Source organism: Cydia amplana, chromosome 19 (assembly GCF_948474715.1).
Source record: "Cydia amplana chromosome 19, ilCydAmpl1.1, whole genome shotgun sequence".
Classification (NCBI taxonomy): Eukaryota; Metazoa; Arthropoda; class Insecta; order Lepidoptera; family Tortricidae; genus Cydia; species Cydia amplana.
In genome coordinates, this window is record NC_086087.1 from 8,455,526 (window position 1) to 8,468,967 (window position 13,442).

Genomic DNA, 13,442 nt, shown 5'->3' on the forward strand with positions numbered 1-13,442 from the left:
TTTTGTATGATTCCATGTACATATGTATATTTTCTAAATCAAATTTCTATTACACCTTATGTGTATAATTGCATGAATTCTATAGTAATTTAAATTGTATTTTTTCCCTTATTTTCTCGTAATGCATGTTAATTATAAGATGTAATTATTTTTGAAAAGATGTGTCCCGCCGAGTTTGTTGCCGGTCCCATATTGGGATACCCTCCTCCAATTGAGGGGGGATTTAAATCTTCTCGGGGCAGAGGTGTAGGGTTGGAGCCGGTCTACCTAGCTTTATTTGACGTTCATAAGCGCATTGTAATTATGCCTACTTGAATAAACTATCTTTTATCTTTTATCTTATCTTTATCAAGTGTATTTCGGGCCTTAAAATTACGGTGATTGTTAATTGATATCAAAAAACCTAAGATCACTTTCGTGTGGTAGAACTGATTCACTTATTGGGTATTCCCATTTGTCCCTGCCCTACGTGACGGCCGCCATACATGAGGCGGGGACAGATGGGAACGATTCATATAAATGCACTTGTTCTCACCTGTGCTCGGCAGGGACCAATGGGAATACACCACTTATTGACCTATCCAGTATGTATTTTCAGGAAGAAGTGTATCCGGCAAATATGGCCGACCTCTCGCACTCGCTGTACGTCTCCGACAAAGGCTTGACGCTCAAAGTGACCGGATACAGTCAAAATTTACACGTGAGTCATTCAATATAATATAATTAATCATTATGAATCATTGACATAGATATCTAGGGACTGGCTTTACGGGCAATAATAATGAGGCATAACAGGGGCCAGAACAGCGGTGTGAAATCGCTACAACGCGATTGGTTGATGAGTTCGCATCACGCGCACGATTGGTTGACGAGTTCGCATTACGCGCGCTATTGGTTGGAATTCGTGAGTAGCACCGCTCAACTAGTACCATTTTTAGTACCCCATTAGCCCGTCCTTAGATATTATACGTCAATGTTATGAATTGTCTATAGGTTTTTAGTTCATTCGTTTAAAGATTAGCCATCGACTCGGGCCACAACTACTTTTTATTTTTTGTATGGTGGCAATTTAGACTAGCTATCTTTTACGCTGTCAGATTTAGGCCCAGTTGCATCAACCCCATTTAACAGACCGATTAACGTCAAACAACACTAAAGTATGAAATTTTCCATGCAAAAAAATTTAGCGAACGCTTTAACGGTAACAGATTGTTTGGTGCAACCGGTCCTTAAGCTGTCATTTCATTTTAGTCATTTTATTTCCAGGCAACCCTTATTTTCAATTGAACCCATCTTTTTTGTGCCAAGATTCGCTCCATGCCACAGACAAGACATCCTCCAGACTGAGTATAGTAGCGCTACCCCTCTGCCACAAATATACGGTAGTTTTACTCCATTTTCGAGCCAAAGTGTCTTTGTGTGACGTCCGTGTCTTTGAACGGACCGATCACGGCACGGGACTCGCTCACCTCGTCCCCCGCACCCCAGTATTTTTGGCAGCATCGCTTTCATGAAATAATTGCTCAGGATTCCTAGTCGTATGCTCCATGCGCTCGCGCCATCTACATTATGAACCTTAAACTTTGAAACTTGTATAAATACGCTTGCGTTCGGGACATATTCCGTGTAATAAATTTTATCACCTCATGAAAAAAAGAGATACAAATCTGTGTGAGCTTTGTAACAGAACAGAAGACCTAGTTCACATATTTATAGAATGCACTAGAGGTCAAGTCGAGCGAAGAAACATTTTAGGAAATATTTTGGACAGTGCATTATCCTTGAATAGCTTACTTTCTCAACCGCTATCAGAAGGAGCGAACAAAATATTGACATATAAAAAAATTCTTGAACTTAGGTCTGAGGGCTAGTTACACACGTGAACTCCCCTATGAGGCTGGCATCGTCACCACGAGTGTACGAAAGCCTCTATAAAAATTAAGAATAAAAAAAAAAACTAGTATAAATGTGCATAATTTATTGTGCAATAGATTTAAATAATACATGAAGGTACAAATGAAACAATATTTACATAAAACCTAAAAATAACAACTAAAACTAAATATAAAATATCTCTCCAAAGCTGCCCGCTTCTGGAATGGAACCTAGAATGCTGGCGGCGTTGCCCCTTTGAACCGCCAGACTTAAACTTTGAGCCAAGAAGGAGCCCGCCCTGTGGTCGCTCGAGACACCTATTAGTCTGACCGACACTTCCTTTATTAACTGTTTGGTGTCGGTCGACCATGGGCCCAGTGTTTCAATGGCGAGCGCCGCAAAATCGTATCGGTCCGTTAGGAACGCATATTGTATATATGTTGTGTTTGTATCCAGCTGCTGGTGGAGCTGATAACCGTCGAGATGACGCGGACGAGCGGCGTGCTGACGGCGCCGCTGTTCGAGGCGGTGCGCGACGTGCGCGCGCGCGCCTACCACAACGTGCTCATCAAACCCCACAAGCTCGCCAAGTAAATACAGTTTGGCAAGCCATTACCGACACTAGAAAAAACCGGCCAAGTGCGAGTCGGACTCGCGCACGGAGGGTTCCGCACCATCAACAAAAAATAGAGCAAAAAAAAAAGCAAAAAAACGGTCACCCATCCAAGTACTGACCCCGCCTGACGTTGCTTAACTTCGGTCAAAAATCACGTTTGTTGTATGGGAGCCCCACTTAAATCTTTATTTTATTCTGTTTTTAGTATTTGTTGTTATAGCGGCAACAGAAATACATCATCTGTGAAAATTTCAACTGTCTAGCTATCGCGGTTCATGAGATACAGCCTGGTGACAGACGGACGGACGGACGGACGGACGGACGGACGGACAGACAGCGAAGTCTTAGTAATAGGGTCCCGTTTTTTACCCTTTGGGTACGGAACCATAAAAAACGTCGAATTAAAAAAAAAAAAATTGCCGCTTGAAAATTAGAATTTTGTGCCTTTTCTACTGACAAAGTGGTTAGCTTGAGTATACATCCCACACGAAATAATAACAGCGCCGTTGCCAAAATGACAATCGTTTGTCGACAAACTCTAATCGAAAAGTAAAAATGTATCGCGATGACAGATCGATGAAAAGTCACGTCATCATTTCCATTCATTTCCCCTAAACGTTCACCGTCGCATCGGCAGAAAGTTTACCCCTACCTCCCATATAATTTCATAGAAAATTTATGAAAAATTAAACATAGCTTTAAACATTTCGAAAGACTGGAAGTTGAGGAGTTATTTTTGGCATAGTTCTGTCATTGTTTGGCTGGGTGTTTCCAGCCAATGATCTTGAAATTTACTGAGAACTTTTTTGAATCATTGTAAACGAATGTATTTATTACAGAGATGTTCGGATGAACATACTGCTCGAGCCGTATATCTCGCCGCGGGATAAAGCGTCCGTCGTGCACAACATCACTCTAGACGAACTGAAGCACTTCAGCAAGCAGCTGCTCAGCAAACTCTACTTGCAGGTCAGATTCTCACCGTCTTATACACAAATGTACCTTCTTACTTGTCTTTTTTTCCCGAAAATTGAACTTTGTTGAAACTGGGGCCAATAATTTTGGGAGGTACAGGCCAATACTTTGTCAAGGCGGTTATCAGTAAGCGATAAGGGGTCTAAGTTTGACAATGTCAAACAAAAAGCGAGCTTAAAGCTTCAATTTTAAAATGTAATCTTGAACTCTTTGCTGACTCGATATAGCATGTTAAGCCACAACCTGAAATTAAGCTCCAGTATCTTTAACTTTCAGGAAAAAGGAGATAACTTTAGTTATTACATATATTATTTTTATGTAATCCAGTGACATGTACATATGCCATAAAAAAAATCATTTATTAAGGTGAAATAAACCCTAATATATATATTAGGGTTCCGTAGCCAAATGGCAAAAAACGGAACCCTTATAGATTCGTCATGTCTGTCTGTCTGTCTGTCTGTCCGTCCGTATGTCACAGCCACTTTATTCCGAGACTATAAGACCTATACTGTTGAAACTTGGTAAGTAGATGTATTCTGTGAACCGCATTAAGATTTTCACACAAAAATAGAAAAAAAACATTTTTTTTTTGGGGTTCCCATAATTAGAACTGAAACTCAAAATTTTTTTTTCATCAAACCCATACGTGTGGGGTATCTATGGATAGGTCTTCAAAAATGATATTGAGGTTTCTAATATAATTTTTTTCTAAACTGAATAGTTTGCGCGAGAGACACTTCCAAAGTGGTAAAATGTGTGTCCCCCCCCCCCCTGTAACTTCTAAAATAAGAGAGTGATAAAACTATAAAAAAAATATGATGTACATTACCATGCATACTTCCACCGAAAATTGGTTTGAACGAGATCTAGTTAGTAGTTTTTTTTTAATACGTCATAAATCCCCTAAATACGGAACCCTTCACGGGCGAGTCCGACTCGCACTTGGCCGCTTTTTCTTTTCTTCAGCCAAACTGCAGGACAGTTTGTATACGATAAATAAATAACATAAGTATATTGCTACGGACCTATTCATCACTAACTCATGAATATTTTTTAATATTGAACAGGTGCTGATACAAGGCAATATCGAGTGGGACAGAGCCATTCGGATATCGGACAGTGTTTTGTCAACTATCAAATGGGAAGGGCTTGCTGAAAACGAGCTTCCTAATGTGAGTAACTGGCTATTATTGAGGTAAACTTATTTTTCTCAAAAATGGACGGCAAAGTCGACGTTGCCGGTTAAAAAATAGGTCGCGAAGTGTGTAGTTTATGGTCATTCTAAAAATTAAAAAGTTAAAAACATTGCAGTCTCGATTTCGGGACTGCAATGTTGCATACAAATTCCATTATTAAACGAGTTCCAAACTTTTTAAAACTTTAAATGGCCATATCAAATGAAAGCATAGGTCCATTAAACAGCCAAACAGATGATCAGCACTTATTATTATTATAATGTTGGTACCGCGACTATTTAGGTGTCTCAAATACGTTGGCGTATTTTCAGCAGAAAAATACACTTCTATTTTTTTTAAAGGCGGCAAGCAAATTTTTTTAATGGTTTTACTTTTCTCTGTGAAAATTAGAACGTTGCTTCTGTAAAATATTTCTATTTCTTGCGCCATTTTTGAGAAAAGCACTATATACGACTCGGCTGGAAGGCTACTTGCTGGCTTCGGATTCAATTAAACGGACTCCCAAGGTCGTCCGTTTAAAACGAATCCTCAGCCTGCAAGTAGCTACTTCCGAACCTCGACAATAATGTACTATTTAATCCGTATAATGCTTTGCACATGTTGCAAGGGTTATTGGACTCGCATGTTGACACCCATTGTTTTTAAGTTGATCTTAATAGATCGTAAGTCGTCTTATAAGGGGAAGCAATTGAAGTTAAAATAAATACCTACGATTATTTAAATAAATACAATTTGATTCAGCTTCAAGTGCACCAGCTGCCTCTCGGCGAGAAAAAGATCCGCGTGATGAGCCTCAACCCCGAGTCCACCAACAGCATCGTCACTAACTACTACCAGGGGGAGGCCACCACTCGGGAAGACACCGCCACGCTCGAAGTTCTCATGGTGAGCCCTATATGTATAGTACCAGGCGTGGCTCACTCCGCGATTTCGTCGCTTTGCAACAGGTAGCTACAAGTACATCCGTTCCACACCATTTTGGTGACTAGCCATAAGCCGCGCGTGGCGCTGTCGCCACCTAGCGGCCATATCTGTGCTGATCGTAACAGACGCGTTTTGTTAGAGAGTGAGTCTTCTGTACCTAGTACTATTATTTGTTCTGTGATAGTACCTACAGCATCCTGTTGTAATCTACCCTGACTCCTCCAAATCCATCGTCAATTAGTACATTTGCCATTCAAAGAGTTGTTTATACCAAAAAGTTACATATTGATTATAATTATGTAACTTTTTGGTATAAACAATACCAAATTCTAATATGTTTGTAATGTACAGTCACGCTCCGTGATTGTTACGCCATTTAGGGTTCTAGCTAAATTAGACATTCCATAAGAGCTACCAATTTAGCTAGTACCTACCCTAAATGGCGTAACAATCACGGAGCGTGACTGTACATATAGCTATTGTTACACTACTTATCCCTTTTAGACTCTTCACACGTTTCAGACATAGCCGTGTGTTGTTTGATGGGGGATGACAGCAAGACGTCATCAAATACATATAACTTTACTTATTTCCAGTAAAGTTAGATCCTCCTTAACAAGAATTGTAAATGAGGGTCATAATATCACAAAATGACACAAAACAATATATTTTTGAGTGCGCTGTTACCACTTTCGTATTAAGGGCCCACTGATTACCAGTCCGCCGGACGGTATCGGCCTGTCAGTTGTTCGGAACTGTCAACTTTATGTTCTAACTGACAGGCCGATATCGTCCGGCGGACTGTTAATCAGTGGGCCCCTTTAGAGTTTAACCAATCTTAAAATGAAAGCCCTCCGCTCTCTTCTTACGCCATATGTTGGTTAGCATAGCGCAAAGTTTAGGGATCCAACTTTTATGACATTATCTGGATTCGAATTTGATGTTTTTCCGTTTAAATTGGATCCAGTTTCAAACCCTTATTTATGGTCGCGCATTTATTTTAAGATTAGTTTTACTTTAGAAATACTTTACACACTTCACAATATTTTTTTAATTTAATGCATAAAAACGAGATTACAATGTAATAAAAGCACTTATCTGTCAAACTGCAGAACTGTTGGCAGAAAACTAAATCTACCCGCCATCATATATTTATTAAAACTATTGCACAAAAGAAAAACTTATCGTACCAGTCAACCTTAATATACTAGTATTATAAATATTAATACAAGTGTCTTTTTAAGAAATACATCATAAAATTATGCTATATTGAACCTTTAACCTCTTGTCTGTACAGTCTGTGTATAATAAGGATCCTGAACAAATTCTTAGTCAACTTTTTCAGTTTTTTCGTGAACGATTTTTTCTGCTCAGAACAACCAAGATTTTTAATCCACGTTTTTTTGATCCCCACACACATGGAAGATTAATCCCCTTGAAGCACTAATCAAGGTTTTTATAGATGGTGATGGAAGAGCCAGTATTTGACGTGCTGCGCACCAAGGAGCAGCTCGGGTACAGCGTGTTTAGCATGATGCGGTACACCTTTGGAGTGCTGGGTGTCAGTGTCACTGTCAACACGCAGGCCGACAAGTTCAGGTACATTATACGTCGTTACCAATTTTGTTACGTATTCTTTTAAGGCTTGTGCACAAATCACGCGAGGTTCGTTAGGGGAGGGAGGCCCCGCTAGACTCCACACTCCCGACCTTTACCAGGCGCCTATTTCTCGTACGTTATTATACTAATAAATCTAATAATATTAGTCCATGAGCTAATATTTTTTACAAGTTTACGTTTCTCGAAGCTACTCTTGTAAATTATTTGTTAATAGTCACTAATATACATTTGCTTATAATAACACGAGTAAAAAATACAGTCTTGTTTCACAAAGGGTACACTAATAATTACACTTGTAAATTACACGCGTAAAGCTATTAATCTCAAAAGGCTTATAAAAAATATTACCAAATTTATTAGAATCAAATTTTCGGAAACGAAAAAATCACGAAAGATCACGTTGGGGGAGGGGGGTATAAGACCTCACGTGTATTGTTCTACAGTGAACGAATCTATGAAAAAATACCTACCACATCATGATTAGTAACTTTTTCTCGGTCTCGTTAAATATATATCTCACTCCGCACTTCAAAATAGCTCGCTATCATCTTATTTTAGGAAATTTTGGAGCGCGTAACTTAAAATTAGGTCGAATGAAAAAAAAAAACAAAAAAATACACGTGAGGTTATGTGGGGAAAGGGGGAGGGGACACTTATGGGATCACTTTGGTCTAGCAGAGACCGTTTAGGGCCACTTGCACCATTTACTAACCCGGGGTTAACCGGTTAAACCTCGAGTTATCATGGTTAGCAGTACAATTAGACACTGAGTTAACTGTTTAACCGGTTAACCCCGGGTTAGTGAGATGGTGCAAGTGGCGCTTAAAGATAAAGATAGTTTATTCAAGTACGCATATTACAACGGTTTGACGTACGAGTACCTAAAATTTGGAACAGTTATTTGCATAATCATAATCATAATCATCGCATTTATTCGTGATAAACTATAACATACACAAGTACACAACAAACAGAGAAAATTAAACATAATATAAATACATAGTTTACCACGAAATGGTCCCGCCTCAGCATAATGCTAACCCAGAAGTCAGCGCTGATCTTCCGGCGAGGCCATTTGTGGGTCACGAAACGAAACGCAGCTGCACGACACGGCCCCATCATAAAACCGAACGTGCCTTAGCGGTGGGAAGTGGACGTGGCATATTATTTTTCACCTCAGCAGCTCGAACAAGGGTACTTTGCTACTTAAAAACAGTGGGCAAAATCGCATTTTGCTCACTGAGTGAGACAAAATGAGCAAAATGCGATTTTGCTCACTGTTTCTAAGTAGCAAAATACCCTTGTTCGAGCTGCTGAGGTGATAATTTAATTGTTGGTATATCTTAAGAAAACATGAGTGAATAGAGGTAAGTGATGAAGAAGGAATACATTTTTCGGGTTCTCTAATATGTTCTCACTGCTGAGGTGAAAAATGTTGTGTACTACACGAGATCAAAGTTATTTACATCTCGTGCGCTTTTGAGTCCCTTACTACGCTCAAGATTCTAAATTAGATTCACTCGCTACGCTCGTGAATCTATTATAGAATCTTTCGCTTGCACGGGACTCAAAATAAGCACTCGAAGAAATGTCAAACTTTGATCACTTGTTGTACAAATAACTATTCTTGTTGTCAGTGTTTCGCACGTGGATAGCCGTATAGAAGCGTTCATGAAGAAGTTCTCGCGCGACGTGCGTCGCCTCGGCGAGAAGACCCTCGAAGCCACCAAGGACTCTCTGGTCCAACTCAAGCACACCACCGACTACGAGCTCAAAGAGGAGGTAACAACATACATACAGACATACTTGAGAGACAAATGTGATAATGTGAAAGGCACACAATTAAAAAAGGTCCACCCTAACTACAGTCTTTACCTATTCATGTCATAGGAGTAATCCACTAGATTTGACTAGACGAACGACACTACGCTTTCAAGATTTTTTTTAAGTGAAAACTTCTTTAGCAGCGCTGGGCACTTTTTGAGGTGGGGAAAAAATGATAAACTCGAGACAGCGTAAGGCGATCACGTGACCGTAAGGGGCGTAAGGTTTAGATGGCCACTCATAATTTAGATGGCATTTAAATCGATAAAGAAAAACTCAATGTTATTTGACATTTATGTTGCGGACTCCTTTTCAAGACTCTTTACCAGAGATGCGATTTATTTGAAATACTTCTATTTAAAATGCAAATACAAAATGCAAAATACCTATTTTGTATTTTGCATTTAAATGCCTTTTAGTAAAAAACATTTTGTATTTTATTTGAAATACTTTTCGAGATGTATTTTGCATTTTTAATATTCATTTCAAAATGCAAAATACTTTGCGATTAAGTTTAGCCAACATTACCAGTCAAACAAAATGAAATGAACGAATGACGCTTGTATTGCCGAATTTGACCGATAGAGGCGCCTGCTAGCCATGCGCGCTCTTTTTAGGGTTCCGTACCCAAAGGGTAAAAACGGGACCCTATTACTAAGACTCCGCTGTCCGTCCGTCCGTCCGTCCGTCTGTCACCAGGCTGTATCGCACGAACCGTGATAGCTAGACAGTTGAAATTTTCACAGATGATGTATTTCTGTTGCCGCTATAACAACAAATACTAAAAACAGAATAAAATAAAGATTTAAGTGGGGCTCCCATACAACAAACGTGATTTTTGACCGAAGTTAAGCAACGTCGGGCGGGGACAGTACTTGGATGGGTGACCGTTTTTTTGCTTGTTTTGCTCTATTTTTTGTTGATGGTGCGGAACCCTCCGTGCGCGAGTTCGACTCGCACTTGGCCGGTTTTTTTTCTTCTTTGGTCAGAGTGCGCGCCTGCGCCTTATAGCCGTTTAGACTCGCGACTCGGCTCGCGGCGCATCTCGTGGCTCGCCGCGACACACTCGGCTTCGGCTTGTCAATTGGTTATAAACCTTATGCCGTGCCGTTAGTGTTTAAATTATATTAGCTCGACGAGCTTGCGAGCCACGAGACGAGTCGCGAGCCCACCGCTTACACTCGCGTCTCGTGGCGCGGCTCGCGGCTCGTCTCGTGGCTCGCGCGAGAGTCTAAACCGGTTATTATGACCAAAATGTCATGCATAAGGTGCCATGTTATTAGACGTTTTTGTTCGGCTCGGCATTGTGTCTCTATTTCTCATGAGTCATGATAAATACCTAAAATAAATAAAAATATCCGAGATTTGGTCAAAAGGTATTTTATTTAGAAAAAGTATTTTGAAAATACCTATTTTGCATTTAGCATTTGAAATACAAAACGCAAAACTATTTGGTATTTTGCATTTGAAATAGTAAATCTGAAAAGTATTTTGCATTTTGTATTTAAATGCTTTTTTAAAACCATTTTGTACATCTCTGCAGTCTTTACCTATGTTCAAATAATTTGACGTTGTCATGGCAGTATGTAAATAAACATGTCAATGAAAAAGTGTGATCTTATTTGAGAATGATAATAATATATAATAAATAAATAGAATACCGTGTTACCGGGCGTCGGTAACATAGTGAGGTGAGTTTTCACTTCTATCGGCACTCCCGGAGTGCAACCGTTGTTTTTTGTATTTTTTATATTAAATCTGTATTTATTTCAGGTCGAAAGAAATTGGAGGGAAATTGTTAGCAGGGAATACCAATTCCAAAGGCTGTTCTTAGAGGTATGACGATTCATATCAGAATCAGAATGCATTTATTCATTATACAATAGTTACATTGTATTGGTCTTATATTGGTTAACTAAATGTGTTGCATTTTTTATATGTATCGAATGGGTGATGTCATGAATTATATATTTTTTAAACTGTTCTGAACTTTTTATGTACAAATACTTCACTTTAATTTAAGTAAAAATTAATGCAACAAAAATATCCACTGTATTGTGTATTATTCAGTATGATATAATATGAATACAATTTAACGATTTAAGTAACCATATGTTTCGTTTTTAGGCGGAGGCCATTGAAAAAATCAAGCTGTCAGATCTCAAGAGTTGGGTGGCGAACCATTTCTCGACCGGAAACAAGTCTAAATTCAGGAAACTTTCCATACAGGTACTTTAACTAACTTTTTAACAAACATACGCCGAACAAATTTGAAATCGCATATTATTAAGAGTCAAAGAAATATGAATCTCCTAAACTATACATTATATTTTATATTTAAATAGCAGTAGTAGACAACAATTGTGGGCGAATCTGCTGCTTCACTACATAGTATAAAACAAAGTCGCTTCCCGCTGTCTGTCTGTATGTATGCTTAGAACTTTAACACTACACAACGGATTTTGATGCGGTTTTTTTTTATAATAGATAGAGTGGTTCAAGAGGAAGGCTTATGTATAATTTGGTAACCCGTGCGAAGCCGGGGCGGGTAGCTAGTGATACATAATTCGCATTGGAAGTTTGGGGAATCCACCTGTAGCCCCGCTAGACCCTCCACACTCCCGACCTTTACCCCTCGAGACTCTAAAGTCGTTTTTTGGCTGAAAATTAGACCCCTGGGACCCTAGCCCTAGTAGCACGGTCGCATTTTTGTCGTTTATCACAACGCCTGTCACGTTCTAACAAGTATGTAAGTGCGAAAGTGACGGGCATAGTGATAGTCGATAAAAATGGAACCGTGCTGAGCCCGCAGGGGTTAATATCTGGTCGCTGCGAGTACTCCTACACTTCCTCAAGTCCTCGTATTCGAACCGTACTATAATAAATAAATAAATAAATAAATAAATATTATAGGACATTATTACACAAATTGACTAAGCCCCACGGTAAGCTCAAGAAAGCTTGTGTTGTGGGTACTCAGACAACGATATATATAATATACAAATACTTAAATACATAGAAAACAACCATGACTCAGGAACAAATATCTGTGCTCATCGCACAAATAAATGCCCTTACCGGGATTCGAACCCAGGACCGCGGCTTCACAGGCAGGGTCACTACCCACTAGGCCAGACCGGTCGTCACAATATGAAACGTTTACAGATCGTAGGTCACAAATCCGCCACCCCCAGCGCCACGCCAGCCCCGGCCGGCGCGTCCGTGGGCTACGCCCTCCGCATACTCGCCGCGCCCGAGCCGGGCGACAGCGCCGAGAACATCGCCGACTTCATCACCGACCTCACCGACTTCAAGCATCGCCTGCCTTTCATACAAGTGCCGCTGGTCGAGCTCGCCACGTGTTAAAGTGTGTTATAGTTTGTAGCTTTCTAGTAGACCCCGAAGGCTTATCCTATTGTCTATTGTTCAGTAAAACCGCACGTGCTACTTACCTGCAAAAAAGGGTCCTAATTATTCTATTTGGCACCTGAGCGCGGGCTAGTCCAACGCTCAAAAAACCAGCGTAGGTGCGCTCTCCGATAACGCGCCTTTGTTACGCATCTCGATGACACATTTTAGACTGGTTCTGTAGCGTTCGACTCGCCGGCACTCGGTAACCGAAGTACCGATTTTTATGCAGGTGGTTGTGGCACGTGGCACGAGCGGTTTTTCTTAACAATAGACAATAGGATTAGCCTTCGGGGTCTATTAGAAAGCTACAAACTATAGACGATGCGAGAACTCGCATGCGAGTTTGATTACATTGCGTCATTTAATCGGTCGGCTGAATTGATGTAACCTCAATAGTCCGCAATGTAAGTAAAATCGTATACGAGTTCGCGCGCCGTCTAAATGAGCCCTTAAAGCTCAGGCAGACGATATGAGAACTCGCATGCGAGTTTCATTACATTGCGGGGTTTGATCGGTCGGTTGAATTGGACGTAACCAACAGTCCGCAATGTAACTAAAATCGCATGCGAATTCTCGCTCCGTCTAAATCAGCTCTTAGTCGAGGGTGGACGCGGCGACAATTGCCATGCGAGTTTCGTTATGTGAGTCGGGTTTTCGTGTTAAAACTTATATTTTTGAAAAGACACATAATCACAATATTAATAATCGTTCGTTATTATCACAGTCGTTCGTTTCACGCGTTCCAAACGAGTTTTGTTATATTTTCGACTACTTAACCGTTTCGTTGCTTGTTCCATTTTCGAAAAGTTTTGGCTGTGGCGGCGAACAATTATTTCATGACACGACAGGCGTGCCTTAACCTTTTCGACGCCGTGTCAAACACAAAATCTGTCACTCGGACGCCACGTCTCCGAAGTGTCAAAACTGAAATTGAACTTTATAAAGTGTCATTCAATAGAACTTGCTAACTGTGTAAACAAAAGTTACTAGTAAATTGA

General features: G+C 40.1%; 1 protein-coding gene across 1 annotated transcript in view; it reads left to right on the forward strand.

Moving 5' to 3' along the window:
- The window catches only part of LOC134656983 (nardilysin-like), a 36,212-nt gene extending 23,813 nt beyond the window's left edge, over window positions 1–12,399 (forward strand). The window contains exons 15-24 of the mRNA XM_063512548.1: window positions 599–700; window positions 2,332–2,465; window positions 3,331–3,460; window positions 4,537–4,641; window positions 5,407–5,550; window positions 7,052–7,188; window positions 8,847–8,991; window positions 10,807–10,869; window positions 11,161–11,262; window positions 12,199–12,399. Coding sequence (XP_063368618.1) covers window positions 599–700; window positions 2,332–2,465; window positions 3,331–3,460; window positions 4,537–4,641; window positions 5,407–5,550; window positions 7,052–7,188; window positions 8,847–8,991; window positions 10,807–10,869; window positions 11,161–11,262; window positions 12,199–12,399 — 1,263 coding nt within the window. The remainder of the gene's footprint in view (window positions 1–598; window positions 701–2,331; window positions 2,466–3,330; window positions 3,461–4,536; window positions 4,642–5,406; window positions 5,551–7,051; window positions 7,189–8,846; window positions 8,992–10,806; window positions 10,870–11,160; window positions 11,263–12,198) is intronic.
- Window positions 12,400–13,442: the final 1,043 nt, after the last annotated feature.